General features: G+C 45.1%; 1 protein-coding gene across 2 annotated transcripts in view; it reads right to left on the reverse strand.

Annotated features, from left to right (window-relative positions):
• fndc3a (fibronectin type III domain containing 3A) overlaps positions 1–21790 on the reverse strand; it is a 347342-nt gene that overhangs the window by 51664 nt on the left and 273888 nt on the right. For both annotated transcript variants that reach the window (XM_086006446.1, XM_086006447.1), the window contains 2 exons: positions 18814–18952; positions 17932–17985 (listed from right to left, as the gene is read on the reverse strand). In XM_086006446.1, coding sequence (XP_085862572.1) covers positions 17932–17985; positions 18814–18952 — 193 coding nt within the window. The remainder of the gene's footprint in view (positions 1–17931; positions 17986–18813; positions 18953–21790) is intronic.

The following is a 21790-nucleotide window of genomic DNA, read 5'->3' on the forward strand; positions in this document are numbered from 1 at the left end:
CTATCCCCCTAGCAATGAAAGCCAACATTCCATTGGCCTTCTTAATCACTTGCTGCACCTGCATACTAACCTTTTGAGTTTCGTGCACCAGGACCCCCAGATCCCTTTGTACTTCAGTACTTTCCAGTTTCTTGCCATTAAGATAATAACTTGCTCTACGATTGTTCCTGCGAGACCACTCTCGCCACCCTCACTCAGCGCTTCCTCAACTGAGGCACCTACCAGAAGCATGGAAGGCCTTTTTTTCCTTCCCCTCTTGGCATTAGAGGACCTCCAGCCCCATTCGCGAAATGACACATGCCACAACTGCAGAAGTTGCCATCAGAATTTTTATGAAAAACAAACAACTGATGGCATTTTTACAAAATACACAGCATTTCACCCAAGTGACTACCCTTGTGACTATTTGTGCTTTATTTTCCTCTTATGCGTGCTCCTACGTAGTGGTTCCCCTGTGGCTTCAGCAGATGTGGAGGCCCCTTGCTCACTTTCCTGCTGCTCCTGTCTCGACACCTTTGGCGGGCGTCCTCTGGGATGGCGAGCCTGTGAGGGCTCGCCAGCAGTCTGCTGCTCCTGCGGCTGTGCAGGGGTTAAGACCTCTATCTCCGTTGGGTGTGGACTCCGGCGGGGCTCTGACCGAGGGCTCTGCAGTGGCATGGAAGTGTGAGCGCTTGGAGAAGAGCCCCCACTTCCTTGAGGTCTGCCACCAACCTCCCTCTCATGGGTCAGGTCCCCCTCAGTGCCTGCAAGTGGCTTGAGAGCAGCTTGCTGCACATCAGGGGGGCCATGGGGACCCACATCTGCAATGGCAGTCCTACTCAGAAGGACTTCCATGAAGGTCTGGTTTCTCTGTTCAATAGATGCCCATCGCTCCTCAAGAGATGTCATTCTATTCTGAACACTCACCATGTTTTCCATACCCTGGCGACTAACCTCCTCCATGGCCGTAGCCCTCCTCTCCTCTACCGTAGCCAGCCTTACCATGGAGGCAGCAATCATTTCCACGTAGGTAGCCATCCTTTCCGTGTTGATGCGTTCATGCGCCAATGACTCCACAAAGGGCTCTGCTCATGTTCGCTATGGACTCCTCCATTCGCTCCACACTCGCAGCAACCCTAGAGACAAAACCTGCCAGAGACTCCTGCATCTGTGCATGGAGTTCCATCACCTCTGATCTTACGGATGGACCCAGAGGCAGAGGGTCGACATGCAGCTGAGCCGAGCTGGCAGAGTCCTGCGCCCTCCGACGAGGACTCTCCACTGCTGTCCCTGTCTCCACAATCTGCTGATGCTCACTTGTGAGCTGTGATACACCAGGTGGCAACTCTACTCTATGTCCCGAAGGGCCCACCGAGGTGTGAGTGTCTGCGCTGGTGCTGGGTGCGCTTATTTCTGCTGACGCTGCGCCCTCAGAGGTTGCAGATTCCTCTGAGGAGTCTGGCGGCTCAGGCTCTTCCTCCTGCACAGTGGGGACGGGGGCTCTCGTTGGTCCTGTGGGGGAGTCAAGGAAAAAGTTAGAGATGTGATGCCAAGGTTACATGCACATTGCATTTTGCAGATGATCATAAGTCCACATGATGTAGCTTCAGAATCATTATCAGCGACTCATGCAATGCCAATGAGAGAGATGGAAAACTATTCTGTCACCAGCTTGCAGGGATGCTCCTGTCTGTCCTTCCCCAACGTCCACATCTCAGTCAGCCCCGGCAATCTCCAGGATGCCTTCCTCCCAGGGGGTGAGCTGGGCTAATGAGGGCGGCCCTCCTCCTGTCCTGGCTAGCTTTCTCCAGTTGTGAGCTCTCTTTTCCTGCAATGAGGGAGACAAGTGGAGGTTGAGTGAGAATGAAGGAGTGAGTGCAGAGATTGCATAGCATAGATACTTAGAAGGAGACAAAGATGGAGTGAGGTTGCAATACCAAGGGCCCTCCCTGTGTGTTGTCAGTTGTATTCAAAGCATCAGAGTGAGAGGGAGTGTGAGGGCTGCATGGTGGCATAGTTCTGTGAATGTGAGCATAGAGAGAGAGGGAATGGGTAAGGGTGCATGGATGCGAGTGTCTAGTGGGATGTGCAGGAAAAGATTGCTAAAGCTGAGTGCTGGTGAGGAAAGGCAATGGGGATCAGATTAAGGGTGATGGAAACATCATACCGTACTTACTTTTCCAGTGCGAAGGTGATCATGGAATCTTTTCCTGCACTGCAACCACGTTCTTCGCGTGAGCCCCAAGCAGTTGACTTGACCTGCCACCTGTAGCCACACAGCCTTGGTCTGACTGGGAGGCCTCTTCCTCCCTGAAGAAGGGAACAGGACCTCCCTGTGGGCCCTAGCACCATCCAGTAATGCCTGCAATGAAGCCTCATCAAACTTGGGGGCAGATCTGGCCCTCCCGCTGGCCACTGCTCCTGCAGGCTCCTGTGCCATCTTAATGGTGAAGTTTGGGAGCCTGCAGAGGAAGCAAGGCTTGCTGTGGACCTTAAAAGCAGCAGCAATGATGACGTCATATTCTGCGACTTTCTGACTGGAAATACTCAATTGCCAAGGCTTCCCACACACTGGAAATCAATTGAGTTAAAATTGCATCAATCTCATAGACCCATTTAGAATCGTGTGGGAATCACTAAATTCGGGGAACCCGCCAATTCCCCGCACCCGAGATAAAATCGACCCCTTAATACTTTGAGTATTTTTTTTAAACTATGCTGACCTCTACTTCTCTTCTCAAGCTGATTTCACGGGATTGAAACTTACCTGGGATGTTCATTTGCAAAGACTGATGTGAAGAGTTAATTTAACAAAACTGCCATTCCTGATTCCACTTGTACCTTTAAGAACCTACCTGGTGTTTAACACTCTGGATACTTCTCACATGAGTTAAAAGAAAAATGTTGAATCTTCTGCTTTCTTAAAAGCTTGTCTTAAAAAAAAAAATTATTCCCTCAGCTCTTAACATTCATTCTTACTCAGTTGTAACTAACAACTGATTTCTTTATGGCTTCCAGTTTCTATTGGCATGTATTATTTAGATATAAGTTACTATAAATGAGTCAATGAAGGCAGTACAATTATTAGTTTATGTTTCAAATAACGGTTAATTAATGCCATTTACTCATTGCTGAAAATGGAGCTTTTCATAACAATACTCATTTGCAAATTATACAACTTCTCAAAATAATTCCAATCTGTGGAGATGCAATGCCTCAATATATTTAATTATAAAATGTTTATCAGCTACATGAAAAGCACAAAGCAAAAGGACGATTCTGTCCAAAACAAAATTGCAGCTGCAATGAATACTAACTGACTTGTGGTGGAATGAGATTTTTTGGAACACTAATGATAATCAGGTATGAAGCCATACCACACTCCGTACCTTTCCTCTGTTACTGACCATCACATCGTGTTCTTTCCGACAACCCAAAAATAAAAACCACCAGAAAATGCACATTCCAATCCAATTTAAAAAAATCAATCATTACATAATGCATATACAAAAATAAACTAATCACCCTTGTGCATTCCCTTAGTGCCTGTCTTCCGTGTGCCTTTGCCTATCCTAGTGCTCCTACGAGGTGTTTCCCCAGTGGTTGCAGCATGGCTGGTGGAAGGCTGCTGACCTTCAATTGAGGAGACTACAGATGGCCTTGGAGGGAGACCTCAAGCAGCTCTGGGCCTAGACGGCTCGGCTTGAGACTGCATCATCTCAGCCTGTCAGCAGTCATGGCTGGCTGACAGGTAGCAGCAAGGGCACTGGCACAGTGGCATGGTGAGAGCAGGAATGCTGTCATCCTGAGAAAGGACAGCAGGTTTGTGTTCCATGGAGCCCCTGCCACTCCCCTGGGGCAGCGCCTCTACAATCCTACTGATCTGTTGGGAGAACAGATTGATGGACTGATGTGATGCCCTGGAAGCCCCTTTGAAGTGGTATCGAGAGCCACAATGGCAGCAGCTTGAGTTTACAAAGCAACAGTCTGAGTTCCACTGAAGCACTCAGACCTTTGATGGAAGCTGCTTGTGCTGCAATGCAAGCTGTGTCATCAGCCATCAGATGCTGCATCATGGTGGGTTTCACAGATGTGCTGATGGAGGTGACCACCCGTTCCATACTGGAAAGGGTGGGCTCCATGCTTTGTGCAAAGCCCTGTGCCAAGTTGGAGCTGGACTCCTCCATGCACCTTGATATTGTGCGCAGGTATTCCAATAGTGGTGTCAGCCAGTGGCTCAGTTGGTAGCACCCTCGCCTTTGAGTCAGAAGGTTGTGGGTTCAAGTCCCACTCCAGAGACTTGAGCACAAAAATCTAGGCTGACACTTCAGTGCAGTACTGAGGGAGTGCTGCACTATCGGAGGTTCTGTCTTTCAGATGAGACGTTAAACCGAGGCCCCATCTGCCCTCTCAGGTGGATGTAAAAGATCCCATGGCACTATTTCGAAGAAGAGTAGGGGAAGTTCTCCCCGGTCTCCTGGCCAATATTTATCCCTCAATCAACATAACAAAAACAGATTATCTGATCATTATCACATTGCTGTTTGTGGGAGCTTGCTGAGTGCAAATTGGCTGCTGCGTTTCCTACATTACAACAGTGACTACACTTCAAAATTACTTCATTGACGTCCCAAAGGTGGTCATGAAAGATGCTATATAAATGCAGGTCTTGCTTTTTCCAGTGCACCAAGCATTTGGTTATGTACACTCATCAACCTTCTTCTGTAGCCTGACTCCTCTGCAGCAGAACTAGTGCACAACCTCGTCCTCTGGTGAGCTGGCACCTGTGTATTGATTTCTTTGTGGGTTCAATGACGAGACATTTATGAAAGAGAATGTCTTTTAATCTAAAGTATTACAACTCAGTTAACAGCATTACAGGAGACACCATCTTAGAGCTCCATCCAAAACTAAAGTAAAACTAAACTGCTTGTCTCTGTCACATGCCCTCTGCTGGTCAGGCATAAGTAATCAATCAGGCAACTATGCTGGTAAGGCATCATAATCAAACAGGCAAATACCTGTGGAAAGTGAGGACTTGACGTTGTGTGGACAAAGTCCCACTCTTTGGCAAAGTGTCGGAAACTTGCATTGTAAAACTGGGGTCCGTTGTTTGTGAAGACCTCGCTTGCCACGCCATGTCTGGAGAATATGGCTTTCATACATGTTATCACAGCATCTGCAGTGGTGGTGTACAGTCTACAAACCTCTGGATACAGGGAGTAATAGTCTGTGACTACAAGATAGTCCTTCCCTTGACATACGAATAGGTCAGCGCCTACCTTCTGGTAAGGTCTGTCTGGCGCTGGGTGTGGCTTTAGTGGTTCTACCGGATTGCTTGCTCGATATTTCAGGCATATTGTGCAGTTTGACACCTCATTTGTCACATCTTGGTTGATTCGTGGCCAGTACATCACCTCTTGTGCTCTTTTCTTACACTTTTCGATTCCCAGATGTCCTCCATGGATCCTTTTTAGCATCTCTTTTCTCAGACTCTTTGGGATAACTATTTTACTTCCTTTGTAGATGATGTCTTCGACCACCGATAGTTCCGCCCTGCAGTTCCAGTACTCTGCCATGTCAGGTGAGCAGTCTTGCTTCATGTTGGGCCATCCATCCAAGATGCTTTTCCTCAGTCGTCTCATTGTTTCATCTTTGATTGTCTCAGTCTTTGAGAGCTCCATTTTTGCATCTGCTATGGGCAGTGCACTTGTGATCATGTCCACGTAGGCGTTCACTTTTTCATCCATTTTGGTGTTTGCGGGCTCTCTTGGGTCAACAGCTCTGGACAACGTGTCTGCTGTATACATCAGCTTACCCGGTGTGCACGCAACATTCAGTGTATAGCGTTGCAGCCTGATCATCATTCTTTGTATTCTAAGCGGACAGCTATTTAGTGGCTTTTGGAACAATGCAATCAAGGGATTATGGTCAGTCTCTACACTGATTGTTTGTCCTGACACAAACTGGTGAAATCTTTCACAGGCGTATGTGATGCTGAGCAGCTCCTTCTCTATTTGAGCATATCGCATCTCCGCGTCTGTCATTGAGCGCGATGCATATGCAATAGGTTGCCAGTAGTCATATTTTTACAGAAGAACGGCACCGAGCCCACTCTGTGATGCATCTGATGATATCTTGATGGGTCTCGCTGGGTCATAAAACCTCAGAACTGGTTCCTCTGTGAGCAGTTTCTTTAGATCGCTCCATGACTTCTCATGCTCATGATTCCATTCCCATTCTATGTTCTTTTCAGTTAGTCGTCTCAGTGGCGCCATCTTTTCTGAGAGGTTGGATATGAATTTACCCATGTAGTTGATCATTCCATTAAACCTCTGCACATCCTTTTTGCATTGTGGCTGTGGCATATTCTCAATGGCGGACACCTTTCTGGGATCTGGTCTGATGCCCTCACTGCTAAGGATATCTCCCACGAATGTCAGTTCTGTCACCCCGAGCTGGCATTTCTCGCTATTCAGCTTCAGGTTTGTTTTCCTTGTTGCTTCCAGCACTTTTTTCAGTCTCTCGTCATGCTCAGTTCTCGTGGTTCCCCATACTATGATGTCATCCATTGATGTATCAACTCCCTCCAGGTGCTCATAGATCATATGGATAGTTTTGTGATACACTTCAGGAGCTGAGGCAATGCCAAATGGTAACCTTAGGAATCTGTATCTGCCAAATGGACTGTTGAACGTGCACAGTCTTGAATTTGCCTCGTCCAGTTTCATCTGCCAAAATCCTGATGATGCATCTAACTTGCTGAAATACTTTGCATTTGCAAACTGTGACATGATTTCCTCATGCGTAGGAAGCTTGAAGTGCTCTCTCTTTATTGCTCTGTTTAGATCTCTTGGATCCAGGCAAATTCTGAGCTTTCCATTCTTTTTGTCCACAACAACGAGGGAACTCACCCACTCAGTTGGCTCATCTATCTTCTGAATCACGTTCAGGCTTTCCATCCTGTCCAACTCTGCCTTCAGTTGCTTTTGAAGAGCAAACGGAACTTTTCTGCATGGATGTATGACCGTTGGCATACTTTTATCTACTCTGATCGTGTGTTCTCCTGGAAGGCAGCCTAGACCCTTAAATAGGTCGTTGTACTCTTTCAAGAGTTCCTCATAGACTGTCTCTCCTTCGCTTTCCACTACGAGGACTCTCTTTACCAGGTTCAGTCTCTCACAGGCTTTTAAACCTAGTATGGCCTGCACATCCTTTGGCACCACGATTAATGCTAGCGTGTGCTCTCTGTCCTTGTGTGTCACTTTGACAATGCATCTTCCTTTCACTGGTATATCAGTACCTGAGTATCCTGTCACTTTCACTTTTATTCCATGTATCTTTGGTCTGGGTCTAATTTTCTTAAAATCAGTCTCTGATATCACATTAACTTGTGCTCCAGTATCCAATTTAAATGGAATGTGTGTGTCATTCACTTTTAGTGTCAACATCCAGTCTCTTTTTTCTTTTCAGACACAACATCTACATAGAACTCCTCTATCTCGCTTTCATCTACTGCATGGACCTTGCTTTGTTGCGCTTGGTTCTTACAGCAACGGGCATAATGGTTGTTTTTGTTGCAACTATTGCATTTTTTACCATATGCTGGACACTTTTTTGGTGGATGCTGTGTACCGCATCGACTACATGACTTTCGATTGCCCCTTTCATTTTTGTTCGCTGGCCACGCCTCTTTTTCACATTGGCGCTCTTTTTGTTAAACGGTTTGTGTCCGTTCTTACTCACTGCATCCACGTTGCAGCTACTGTCACTGAACAGCTCCTTTGTCTGCGACTTCACAGTCTCTGTAGCCCTACACAGTGCTATGGCTTTTCCCAGGTCTAGATTTTGCTCTCTTAGCAGTCTTTCCCTTAGACCATTATCTGGAATACCACACACCAGTCTGTCATTTGTCAGCGAGTCTGTCAGTCCCCCAAATTCACATGTTTTGCTTCGGTTTCTCAGTTCAGTCACATACTGATCAATAGTCTCTCCCATTTTCTGTACACACGTGAAAAATCTGTGCCTCTCAAACGTCACGTTACGTTTAGGTATGCAGTAGGCCTCAAACTGTTCCATTATTTTATCTAGCTTCATTTTGTCTCCATCAGCAGCGAATGTGAAGTTATTATACACCTCCAGCGCTTCATCACCCACGACATGCAAGAACACTGACGCTTTCATTTTATCACTTTTCTCGTCAGCTCCGATTGCCGCTAAATACAACTCCAAATGTTGTTTGAATCTTCTCCAATTTTCAGCCACATTACCTGTCAACTGAAGCTTCGCCGGTGGGAGTAAACCTTCCATTTTTCACTTCGTTAGCTATTCTCCAATGGTAAGTAACGATGTTCTCTTTTGGCTTGCTAATATGTGGAGAGCTGATTTAACTTCAGATTTTTCCTCTTCATCTCTTTCAATCACTTCTTACACCATGTATTGATTTCTTTGTGGGTTCAATGGCGAGGCATTTATGAAAGAGAATGTCTTTTAATCTAAAGTATTACAACTCAGTTAACAGCATTACAGGAGACACCATCTTAGAGCTCCATCCAAAACGAAAGTAAAACTAAACTGCTTGTCTCTGTCACATGCCCTCTGCTGGTCAGGCATAAGTAATCAATCAGGCAACTATGCTGGTAAGGCATCATAATCAAACAGGCAAATACCATCACTATTTGCTGATATCATTACAACCTGCGCTATCCTTTGCTTCCAAGCCCAGGTTACTACGCACTTGTGCCCGGTGTCTAACTACGTGTCGATCCCTCCTCTATCCTAGAGTCTAAAATATGTGCAGTGTCAGTCTCTGAGCTGGTGGCTGCGAGTGTAAGATAGAGTGATGGTGTCTCTTCATCTTCACTGTCTTCTGCCTCTTCCTCCTTTGACTGGGAAGGTTCCAGTTCTTTGGTATCTGAAATGAAAAAGGGTTGGGTTGGGTTGTGATGAGGGGAGAGGAGAAAGTAAGAAGTGCGTGCTTACACCATCTGCAGCTTGTGAGTCAGAAGAGATTGAGGGATAAGGAAGAGGTGGGATTAGGTATGCAGATAGCCTCATCATCAATCCTTCCAGCTCCGCCAGTGGCTACAGCCTCAGCGATGCCCCTTCCCATGATGGCCAGCACTGTCTCCTCCATGGGGGTTAAAACTTGCAGGCATGCTGGTCCACCTCCAGTTACCTAGCGCGCCGGCCGTTGAGCTGTTGGCCCCCGTGGAATTCCGATCTGGGGCCTGCTCCAACTGCTGGCGTGCAGTGCTTGCGTATCCCAGGGGCGCAGTTAGTTCGATGCGTCCCCTGGGATCACATGGGCCATGAGGAGCCAATCGGAGCAGGGAATGCCCATTCATAACCTGTCAAAACTTATAAATACTACGGGCCCCAAAACATCACTAAATCTTCAAATAATTTTATTTTTAAATCACATTTTTTAAATAAACTATAAATTACATGAAATAACTTTTAAACAATAATTTAAATTTTTGAAAAAAATAATTTTATTTTCTAACGGGGCTAAAAATAAACTTACCTTGCTTTAAAGTATTTAAAAATAATAAACCTGTGGGGAAAATGTTTTAATTTTAATTAATTCACCACTTACCTTGTAACCCCTTCGTTCAGGGGAACGGAAGTGCCGGTTTCCCACGCACGCGCAGTGCATGCAGGAAACCGGCACTTCCATTGGGCCTACGGGTGAGTACCCCGTGCGTACTCACCCGTGGAGTCCCGAATTTCTGGGCCATTATCTTTAACTTTTCTTGTTAGCCACGGTTGGACTACTTTTCCTGTGGGATTTTTGTGCCTTAAAAGGAATGTATATTTGGTGTAAGTTATGTATTAATTCTTTAAATGCTAGCCATTGCTTATCTACCATCATACCTTTTAATGTAGTTTCCAAATCTACCTTAGCCAACTCGCCCCTCATGCCTATGTAGTTTGCTTTGTTTAGATTTAAGACCCTAGTTTCGGATTTAACTAAGTCACTTTCAAACTCAATATAAAATTCTATCATATTATGGTCACGTTCCCTAAAAGCCCCTTTACTACAAGGTTATTAATTAACCCTTTCTCATTGCACAATACTAGATCTAAAATAGCCTGTTTCCTAATTGGTTCCTCAACATACTGATCTAGAAAACTATCTTGTATACATTCCATGAACTCATCCTCCACACTATTACTGCAAATTTGGTTTGCCCAGTCTATACGTAGATTAAAGTTCCCCATGATTACTGTATTACTCTTGTTACATGCGCCTCTAATTTCCTGATTTATACTCTGCCCTACATTTCAACTACTGTTTGGGGGCGTATAAACAACTCCCACCCATGTTTTCTGCCCCTTGCTGTTTCTTAGCTCCACTCAAACTGATTCTATTGCTTGATTTTTCCGAGCTAAGATCCTTTCTCTCTACTGTCTTTATCCCATCCTTCATTATCAGGGCTACCCCTCTTCCTTTTCCATTTTGCCTATCTCTTCTAAAAGTTAAGTATCCGGGAATATTTAGTTCCCAACCTTGGTCACTTTGCAACTACGTCTCCATAATGGCTATTAGATCAAACCTATTCATTTCTGTCTGTGCTATTAATTCATCTATTTTGCTGCGAATGCTTCGTGCATTCAGAGATAGTTGGCTGGCTTTTGATACTGGAGGCATATAGGAGGCGGGACTACAACTTTCGGGGTTGTAGTCCCGCCTCCATTGAGTTGTGGCCAACCCACGCGATTTTCACTTGATTGACCTTGTTGAGTCTGCCCAGAGGGCTCAGCAGGCCAATTAAGGGCCACCCAGCAACAGGTGACGTCACAGATTAACATTTCATCTGTCAAGAGCTTTTGACAGATGAAATATCAGCGTTTGACAGCTCTTTGAAGCTGTCAAACGCTGACAATCTGTACTCCAAGTTAATTCTTTCCTCTCAGGCTGATTTAGAGATCTCTCCAGAACAGAAAGCTGAATGCTGCAACTTTTGACAGCTCGCGGCCATTCTGCTTTCTGTGCTGGTGAGATGAGGGACTCCAGGACCTGAAAGAAGGAAGGCTGTAAAGGTAAGTAAAGGTAAGCAAAACTTCTTTAAACGCTTTACACACACCAAACACACTTACCTCTGCAATCATGCACCCATCACTCACCTGAACACCGGACATCTCGAACCTTCCAAGCCCTTCAGCCCGACGGTCCGCCTTGCTAACTTGGCGTGGTTTGGAGCCATCAGGAATCCCACACTTCAGGAATAAAAATAGGGATTAGGCTAAAAACTGCCTGTTAACTACCTGTTAACAGGCAGTTAATTGGCACTAATCCCCTTCCCGCCTCAGGGAGGCGGGTCCCAGCACAGATCGGGTATCCGCCTCCTTTGAAACTGGCATGGAGGCAGGTTGGGGGCGGGATGGGATCGTGCCCCCCGATTTTGAGATTTTAACCCCCCACACGCCTCCAATCCCGCCTCCATGGCCCAATGAAAATCCTGCTCAGTGCCTTTAGCGTCGACATTTTTCTATTTTTCCCTAATGTCACCTTAGTCACTGATGCCCTATTACCTTTGTTACTCTTTCTGTTCCTTTCTGACCCACTGTGCTTATTTTTACCCAAAACTCTGCTCTGCTCTGGAGCCTTGACATTTCTCTTGCTGCTTTTAAATTTACTCTTTCCTGAATCCTCCCCCCCACCCCCTTCATTAGTTTAAAGCCCTGTCTACTGCCCTAGTTATTTGATTCGCCATGACGGTTTAAATGGAGCCTGTCCCAACTGAACAGCTCCCTCTTTCCCTAGTACTGGTGCCAGTGGCCGATGAAGTGAAACCCCTGCCTCCCACACCATTCTTTCAGCCACACATTTAATCTTCTGATCTGCTTATCCTTATGCCAATTGGCACGTGGCTCAGGTAACAATCCAGAGATTATTACCTTTGAGGTTCTGCTTTTTAATTTGGAGCCCAACTCCTCAAACTCTCAGCAGAACCTCATTCCGAGTTCTACCTATGTCGTTGGTTCCTACGTGGACCACGACAACGGAATCTTCCCCTTCCCACTCCCAAATTCTTCTTCAGCCGCAAGGAGATGTCTTTAACCCTGGCACCGGGTACATAGAGGTGTAGTGAATTGAGCAGTAGATGAGGTGTAGTTGGTAGGATATGCCATTTGAAGATGAACTTACCTTGACAAATCGTGTCAGAACATTAAATTCTTTCCTGCACTGCATCCATGTTCTTGAAGCAACCCTCCTGGCATTGACCTCCACTGCTACTTCTTCTCTCTGCCTCCTGAGCATATGTCTGGAGAGCCTCCTGCCCCCATGCAGATACAGGATGTCTCTTATCTCCACATCTTGCACAGTATAGTCAGAAAATCTTGGTGTTCGCTCTCTCAGATGATCCACCATTCCTCAAAGTATCACAGCCCAGATTCACTTTTCAAAAACTCCTACCACTTCTTGCAGCCACAATGCACCTCCCCTTTAAGAGGTGCAGGCTGCCTTTAAGCAGTGCTAGCCATTTGCGATATCGGACCCCCAGCTAATCCTTGCAGCCAATGCAACAATCGTTTAAAACATCAGGCAGCACAAATTTAACATGCTGCTTGAATCACATTGAACGGGCACAGATTAATCGCGTACCTCTGCGCCTGTTTTCGGGGATTATCCAAATTTAACTCCCTATGTGGTTTAACCAGGGATTTCGATGCAAGAATCCAGAATTTTTATCTTTTGTATGGGAGGGTTAATTGACAAACCTGGGGCATTTAAAGGCAATGCATAATATGATGGGTGGTGATGAGGGGGGAGAGAAAGAGAAGTACAATGCCAGATAGTGCTCTTTGCACCAACAAACTATATTGTGTGCTCTGTAACAAACACTCAGGTATTACACAACGTCCAGCCAAAGTGAACTATGACATGTGTGGTGATTATTCTTGTTTTACAAGAAGCATTGTAATTGGTTGCCTGTTTTCCTGCCTTGAGATATATGCTGTAAACTTATTGGTTAGTTGATGTCATGTGACCGGTGGTGGCCATCTTAAATTCAGTTCTCCACAGTTTGGTGGAGACTGGGTGTTTAATATGTACTGCTGGTTTTTTAAGGTTAATAAAGCCTAGCTTTTGAAAGGCAACCTACTCTTCATTTCAACATGTCAAAGAAACTCTGTTGCAACATGTATGTGTGATACTACATTCATGGTTAGGTGAACACATGTTAAAAATGCACGTTATTATTGATTTATCACCCTGAATTGAAGAAGGTTGTTTCCAATTGTTGGTAGCAAATACTGGAGAGAAACATCACGCATGTATTTTTAACTAATTTGAAGAGAAATTGGGGGAAAAATTCAGTATCGCCCTATTTGGGGCGCCATTATCGGCCGTGCGCAAAGTTTAGTGCCTGGCACTAATTATCGCCTCCGACGGCAAACTTGGCTTTTATCGCCCCTGGAGGTGATTGGAGCGCTAAATCAGGTGCTTCACACCTGTCTTAAGCTGCAAAGGCTGAGGAGCGAGGCGCTACCTCAGAGCGCTGGCGAAGCAAGGCAGGGCAAATCAAAATGAACCTGCAAAGTGCTGCTCAGTACCCAAAACTCCTTCACACAGCGTTGAATCTCTCCAGAAGTTTCTATCTCTCTCTCTCAGAATGCGTGGTGCAAAAATGTCACCAACAAAAAAAGGCAGGAAGCAGTCGCCTTTAAATAGCGCTCCCCCAGTCCCTTTCTGACTGCAAAACGCTCCCCATAACCTGTTGTTGCTAGCGGCAGGCGGTAAGGCAGGGGGCGCTACTGGGACGTTGTGCACTCGACTGACGTCATGATCTGCCGGCGCAGGAGATTGTGGCGGTAGTGTTTAGCGCTGCCGCAAAATGTCTAGTTAATTTCGCGAGTGGTGCAAACATCGCCGCGCCCGGGCGCTTTGCGCCCCATTAGCACCCTCTTAAGGCGCTAACGGGAGGTGCAAGCAACTGAATTTTTCCCCCATTATGTCTAAAACTATACACGGAGTATGAAAAGGAGAAAGAAAGTGGTCACTCCTTGTTTGTATAATAAATGTCTTGCAGGTAAGTAGCAAAGTTTTGCTCATAAGCGACACTACTAGTGAAATGCTACAGTACACTGAATCCTGATGCTATGCATTGAAAGGGAACACTTCTGGTGGCTTAAAGTCAGTCCTCACATGTCTAGATTTTTCTTCAAAAAATTGAGCGTCCGAAGCTGGAGCCCAAAGTTTAGTTAAAGATATGAAGCAAGAAAGTTAATTGCTCTCTAACTATTATCCTTAATTCAAACTTTAATGGCCAAAGTGCGGAATGCTCATACTGAAGGAGAAAACAGTGTTGTAGGGTTGTTAGATCAGGTGGTTTTGCTCCCATGACTGAAAGTGGACTTTAACGTTCAAGAAGGTCAAGTTTCTGGTTTAAATTGCTAATTACATTCAATGGGCCAGAAATTCCAGGCCAGAAGCGTGAGTACGGTCGGGTTACTCACGCATCTGGCCGTTGGAAATGCCGGCGTTCAGCAGGAACAGCGCATGTGGGGAACGCCGGCATTTCCAGACCCGAGGTCTATTCACAGCGCGTGCGACTGCACAGGCAGCGCTTGCGCAGTGAACTTTGTAGATTTCACTGATGGATTCAGTGAGGGTAAGTCCCTAGAACTTACACGTGAAAAAAGCAAGTGTAAAGTTGTTCATTGGCTGGGGAAGGAGATATATTTTATGGAGGAGCTTATGAAATGCAATATTTAGGTTTGGGAAAGGGAGGGAAGCTATTTTAAGAAATTTTAAGTAAGCTTTAAACTTTAATTTTTTTTTTTTTTTATATAAACGGGTTTTCAGAACGGCAGGTAGAAGGAGCAATTGTGGCTGTGTGAATGGAATGTGAGAATGAGTTATGTATGTATGTCCACATATATTCCTTTACGTATATGTATGTATGTTTTATATTCCTTTACTAATGTGTATGAATGTATGTTTTTAATTATGATTTTCCAATAAGTTACTTTCTCTGAAAGTCATAATTAAATAATACATTCATGCACATAAGTAAAGGAATATATACATAACACGCAAAGGAATATATACAGACATACATACTTTCAGAAGCTCCACGATAATAAATATCTTCCTCCGCAGCCTCTGGAGCAACTGTACCCATGCTTTTTTCATGTGTAACTTGTAATGACTTGACCTCACTGAAAGCATTAATGAAAGCGGCGAATTATACTGCGCACGCGCTGCCTGTGCAGTCGCACGCGTTCTGCCTCTGAACCCCTTCGTTCAGACAGGAAATGCCGGTTTTCCCCACATGCACTGTGCATGCTGAAAACCGGCATTTCATCCAGCCAGATGCGTAAGTACCCCGACTGTGCTCGCGCATTTGGAAGGGAATTACTGGGCCAACATTTTACATGTCAATAAAATGAAAAATTTAACAATTGCACGACTTGCCCCCTCGCATCTGCGACTGAGGGTCCAAGGAGGTGCATTGCGCAAGAGGTCATCATCGTACGTATCGTATCCTCACACTGTTCCCTTTGGGGAACTGTATGAAGTGGTGGAAGGATTTATGGCCGTGATTAACGCTCATTCCGTGACCGTAACCATCTTTGAACCAGCCATTAGAGTGGTTAGTCCTATGGCGGGAGGGTTTTACGGGCTCCCACAACCCATCTGAGGGGGGGGGGCCACCAACACCCACGGACGCAAGTATCCCGCTGGATGTCCACCCAGAATTTAAAGTTGGAACTCCGACTCCACTTGCCGGGACTGTCTGGAGTGGGGTTCAAAACCCTACTCCTTCTGGCCCAGTGGCGGGGATGCTTACTGCTACGCAAAAGGCCCACTCCGCACAAAAGGTGACACCCATACGTTTCCTGCGCCTTTACCCTCCCCGTGACTGGAGCCCTATGCTGCCATTTCACGTTGCTAATCGGATTGGGCCTTCGTCATAGCGGTAGGATCCCCGCCGCTGGGCCAGATCAGGGTAGGGTTTCGAACCCCGCTCCAGACAGTCCCGGCAAGTGGAGTCGGAGCTCCGGCTCTAAATTCTGGGTTGACATCCAGTGGGATATTTGCGTCCGTGGGTGTGGGTGGCCCCCCCTCCTTGTATAGCTTGTGGGAGCCCGTAAAACCCTCCCGCCATAGGACTAACCGCCCTAATGCCTGGTTCAAAGATGGTTACGGTCACGGAATGAGCGTTAATCATGGCCATAAATCCTTCCACCACTTCATACAGTTCCCCAAAGGGAACAGTGTGAAGACACGTATGACGACGACATTGCTAAATAAATAAATGGAATTTAAAAAATTCTTTTAGGGCTTTTAAAAGTCTTTAAATTGCTTTAATTCTGTTTAAATCTACTTCAGATTACTCAAAATAATGTAAACATTTAAAAAAGTTTATGAAAGTTACCAAAATCTTCAAAAAACTTCCAAAAACCTATTTAAACTGCTGCTTTGCATGTAAAAATGGTTAGCAGCTTGACAGAAACATTGGGGGCGTGTCCAGTGAAACTGAGACCTCAAGGGGCGTGTCTCACTTGCACTGCACGCTCCTGACTTCGCGCTGGCTGCACTCCTGGGCGGCGTGACGTCATACGCTGCCCGGGATTCTTCTTCTGGAAACACCAATTCCAGGCGTCCCTGGAGCTGATCGGCAGTAGCGCGGGGTAAGTGTAAATACGGGGCTTGCACGCGCTGCAAGCCCCGTTCTGGAATTTCTGGGCCAATGTCAATAGATGCTCCTGTCTTGAGAGAGATTTGTAGCCCTTTGAGAATATCATTTGCACTTAGTTGATATATTCTATTGCCACATTGTACACATGAACACAAGTTTGTCTGAAATTTGACTTTAAAAGAATTAAGCAGATAACAAAAAGGAACTTGTTAGTTCATTCTGGTCAGATGGAGGGCTTGCATTATGATTCAATTCCAATTAGCACCATGACCAAAAGGCGTTACAGGTTGGAGGCAGACAGAATTAGTTAGCATTTAAACACATTTTTGAAAGAGTAATTAACTTATTACGGATTTCGCTCATTATATCTCTTTTGTATTGTACAAGTACATTCTTCTGTGCTTCATATTTCTATTTCTACCATTTGTAGTTCAATACATTAGTGGTTTTAGACTGAGCAAATTGACCCATGTGTAACATCTATCCATTTGATCCAGTAAAAAGATTCCTAGGGATCACAACCTGCAAGGGCAGATCATCAAAAGGTTCAATTTCAAGATCATGGGATACAAGGTCTGTTTATAGAAACTGTTGTGAAACCACGGAGAGGAAAATAAGTCATGAAATAGCCGAAATAATGACATGACAGATTAAGTTAATTGGCTCTCACAGCTGGGAGTAGCCTGCTCCATCACTACCTATACGGCAAATAAAATGAGTGAAAAAATGTAATCTATACTAATTTCATGAATGACTGCGACATAAACTACCAAAATGCACCATTTACAAATACCAATAGTATACAAGTCTGACCCCTATAGTTAGAGGCTACAATACAACCATAAAGATTTATGGTAATTATGTAGTTAGAAGTATGTACTCCCAGTGACTCACTACCCATGGTGACACTGAACTCTACAGACCTGCAAACTCCTAGGTTCAATTCCTGATTGTTACTGGGTTACCTGGGCTAACAGTGGTGATGCTATGAAAACTGGCCTCAGAATCCCCAGGCTGGGACAGGGAAATCCAGCCAGAACTTTCACTTGGAATCAGTATCCAGTGACCACTACTACAAATGTGGATGTTGGGTGAGGACCATGAAGAATTTGGGCAAAGCAAATTGGGATGCCCCTGCTCTATGCTCCAATGTGAACCCTTTATTCAGGAAAAGGAGAAAAAAAAATCGAAAGGGAATAAAAGGTTCATAACACTATGGAGGCAAACTGCATATCTGAATACGTAATCATAATATCACAGGATTTCTACGTGTCAATTTAGAGCAAAGTTCACTTACCTCATCCCATTCCAGAGTATAGCTGGTGACTTTGGAACCGTTGTCACATGTAGTCTACAAGAGTTAAAGCAATATTGTATAGAGTCAAAGTCTGCCTCAGCAGCAGGTTATATTAATAAAACAATAGCAGGCCATAGCTGTAACAAATCACATAGCTATGCATATAGGTTATAGTGCAAAGGAACACGGTGAAGAGGAAGATACAGTACATTATTGGTAAAAGTAGCTGATACAAAAAGAACTAAATAGTCTAACTTGATAGCAGCAGCAAATTTTCATTTTTTAAAAATGTTTAGTGATATTGTGCTGCTAATTAAAGAGGGAACTGGTTCACAGAGTGTGATTTTTCCAGAATATTCTGCAAGAGGAAGATATGAGATAATGGGCAGAACAGCTCAACAATAAGGAGATGAGTACAGTGCAAGAGTTAAGATTGGAGGTGAGGAAAAATTCTCAGAGATCAAATAAATAACTAAGATATTCAGGGATATTGACAGGCTGATTGATGAGTTGTTCAAAGTCACTCAAGATAGCAAAGGCCTCAGCATTAGTGCTAGTCCAACCAATTGAGGAGAATAGGTAACGCTGCAGCTGATGGTGAACACTGAAGTTGATAAGAATGGTGAATGTAGGGAGTTGGTGGTTACAGTTGATAGATTTGATTCAGCTGAACAAATGGACTCAATTAAGATTTGAGGATGCAGTGAACATTGCAGAAGTGCAGGATAAAGGAATGCAATAAGAGAAAGCAGCCCGATGATTGCACTGCAGTCTTGTAAAACACAAGATAAGATTCGACAAACTAAGCAGATACCAACATAGTTATAACAAGTTGCTTTGGGAAAAAATGAACAGTGTTGACTCTGGAGTATTTTTTCTCACCTTCCACTGGAGACTGAGAGAATGTTTGGTCCTGTTTATTATTCTAGGTGGCATTGGTGTGTCTGGTTCACTGGACAATGTTGTAAAACTCTCTGGCTCCGATGGGGCCCCTCTTATTAGTTTACACACTGCTCGCACCCTTTAGCAGACAAAATGGTATCAATAAGCTACAGTAATAAAAGCAAGTTATAAATACCCAACAAAACCTAGTGGCTTGTTTTATTAAGTTGAATATGCAGATTAAAAAAAAAAAATTCTATCAACTAGCGTTACATTTGCTCTTTCATTCTCCACAAACATGCAACAACTTACACTTATATATTGCCTTTAATGTAGTGAAGTGTTCCAAGCCGCTTCACGGGGTGGGAGGGGGGGGAGGAATTCAAACGCCAAGCAGTGAATAGAAGAGTTAGGTCTTTATGAAGCATGTTAAGTGACAAAGTAAAGCAGAGAACTTTTGGGAGAGCAGGGCAGTGATCGTTGACGTTTGTGCCACCGATGGCAGAGCAGAGGGAGATTGGAGTGGGGTGGGGGAGGGATGAACACTGTCGTCTAGGCTTAGAGGAATGAAGCGGGCAAGCTGAGGCGTGAGCTTGATAAGGTTCCAGAGGCAGGCTACAGCAAGGCCCTGGAAGGAATTGTAGACAACAAAGGGGAGAGAGAGCCATTGGAGGCCAGCATGGAAGGTGGGAGTTAATTTTTTTAATTCATTCATGGGATGTGGGCATCACTGGCGAGGCCAGCATTTATTGCCCATCCCTAATTGCCCTTAACCGAGTGGCTTGCTAGGCCACTTCAGAGGGCTGTTAAGAGTCAACCACATTGCTGTGGGTCTGGAGTCACATATAGGCCAGACTGGGTAAGGACGGCAGATTTCCTTCCCTAAAGGACATTAGTGAACCAGATAGGTTTTTACGACAATCCGGTAATTACGTGGTCACCATTACTGATACTAGCTTTTTATTCCAGATTTATTTATTAACTGAATTTAAATTCCCCAGCTGCCATGGTGGGATCTGAATTCAGTTTCCAGGTCATTAGTCCAGGCCTCTGGATTACTAGTCCAATAACAGCTATGCTACCGTTCCCTTATGGAACAAGATGTGAGCAGTGGCATTCCAGATACACTTATAGGTTAGAGCTCTCCGAGCACAGGCCAGACTGGAGAGTGACTGGCACAACTAACTCACAGGACAGCCACAGCCTTTCACCACCTAGTGGGCTAGCAAAAATGATTTTGGTTAAAGAGAACCCCAATTTGCAGACACACATGCGAGTCTGCAACTCTGCAATTATAGCTACTCACTAACAAAACCATCTAAACAAATATATTGCATCTAAAGAACTGAATCCCAGAGGCGAGGTGAGAATGACTTCCCTTGACATCAAGGCAGTACTTGACCAAGTGTGCCACCAAGGAGCCCTAGTAAAACTGAAGTCAATGGGTTTCAGGGGGAAACTCTCTAGTGGCTGGCATCATACCTAGCACAAAGGAAGATTGTTGGGGTTGTTGGAGACGAATCATCGCAGCCCCAGGACATTGCTGCAGGAGTTCCTCAGGGCAGCGTCTTAGGCCCAACCACCTTCAACAGCTTCATCCATGATCTTCTCGCCATCATGTCAGAGGAGGAGCTGTTTGCTGATGATTGCACAGTGTTCAGTTCCATTTGCAATTCCTCAGATAACGAAGTAGTCCGTGCCGCATGCAGCAAGACCTGAACAACATCCAGTAACATTCGCGCCACACAATTGCCAGGCAATGACCATCTCTAACAAGAGAGAGTCTAACCAACTCCCCATGACATTCAATGGCATGACAATCGCCAAATCCCTCACCATCAATATCCTGGGGATCACCACTGATCAGAAACTTAACTGGACCAGCCACATGGCTACTAGAGAAGGTCAGAGGCTGGGTACGCTGTGGCAAGTGGCTCACCAACGCCTCTCTACCACCTACAAGGCACAAGTTAGGAGTATGATGGAATATCCTCCATTTGCCTGGATGGGTGCAGCTGCAACAACACTCAAGAAGCTTGACACCATCCAGGACAAAGCAGTCCATTTGATTGGCAGCCCATCCACTACCTTAAGCATTCACTCCCTCCACCACCGGCACACCGTGGCTGCGTGCATGCAGCAACTCACCAAGGTTTCTTCAATAGCACCTCCCAAACCTGCAACCTCTACCACCTAGAAGGACAAGGGCAACACCTTCAAGTTCCCCTCCAAGTCACACACCATCCTGACTTGGACATAGATTGCCATTCCTTCATCGTTGCTGGGTGAAAATACTCAAACTCCCTACCTAACAGCACTGTGGAAGTACCTTCACCAGATGGACTGCAGCGGTTCAAGAAGATGGCTCACCACCACCTTCTCAAGGGCAATTAGGGATGGGCAATGCTGACCTTGTTAGTGACGCCCACATCCCATGAATGAATTCAAAAAAAATACTAATGAAAATGGTAAATTTTCAAAATCAATTGTTGTGGAAACTTTGGAACATAAATGACTACTCTCGCCATGATAAATCTACTTAAAATGTTAAGCTGCTTTATTCAGATTGATTATTTTAGTTTAAAATCACAACTTTTGGCTCTTCCCAATGGCTGAGCTCGTTTATACAGTGTGTGGCGGAGCCATTCAGACCATAAGGTCCCAGGTTTGATTATCAATCAGTGTTGAGTTAGCTGATCTCAGCCAGATTAGCAGAAGGGGCATTACATGCGACCCGAGGGCCCTAGGTTGGGGGGAGGGCAAAATTGGCACAAGTGTTGACTAAGGACAGGATTGGATTCTGTTGTCCCCTCAGTCAAATGCTCTGCCAACATTCACTGTGAAGATGCACACATAAAGAATGGACAGTTGTGAAAAATAGTGCAGGATGCTTGGTGTCCAGGCAACCATACCCCAGCAAGGAGTTGATGCGTGCCTTCTCTCCTGAAGGTAGTGAATATCGGTGGAGGGAATTGGA

Source organism: Somniosus microcephalus, chromosome 14 (genome assembly GCF_052327205.1).
Source record: "Somniosus microcephalus isolate GS21.2 chromosome 14, FLI_Smic_1.0, whole genome shotgun sequence".
NCBI classification, from domain to species: domain Eukaryota; kingdom Metazoa; phylum Chordata; class Chondrichthyes; order Squaliformes; family Somniosidae; genus Somniosus; species Somniosus microcephalus.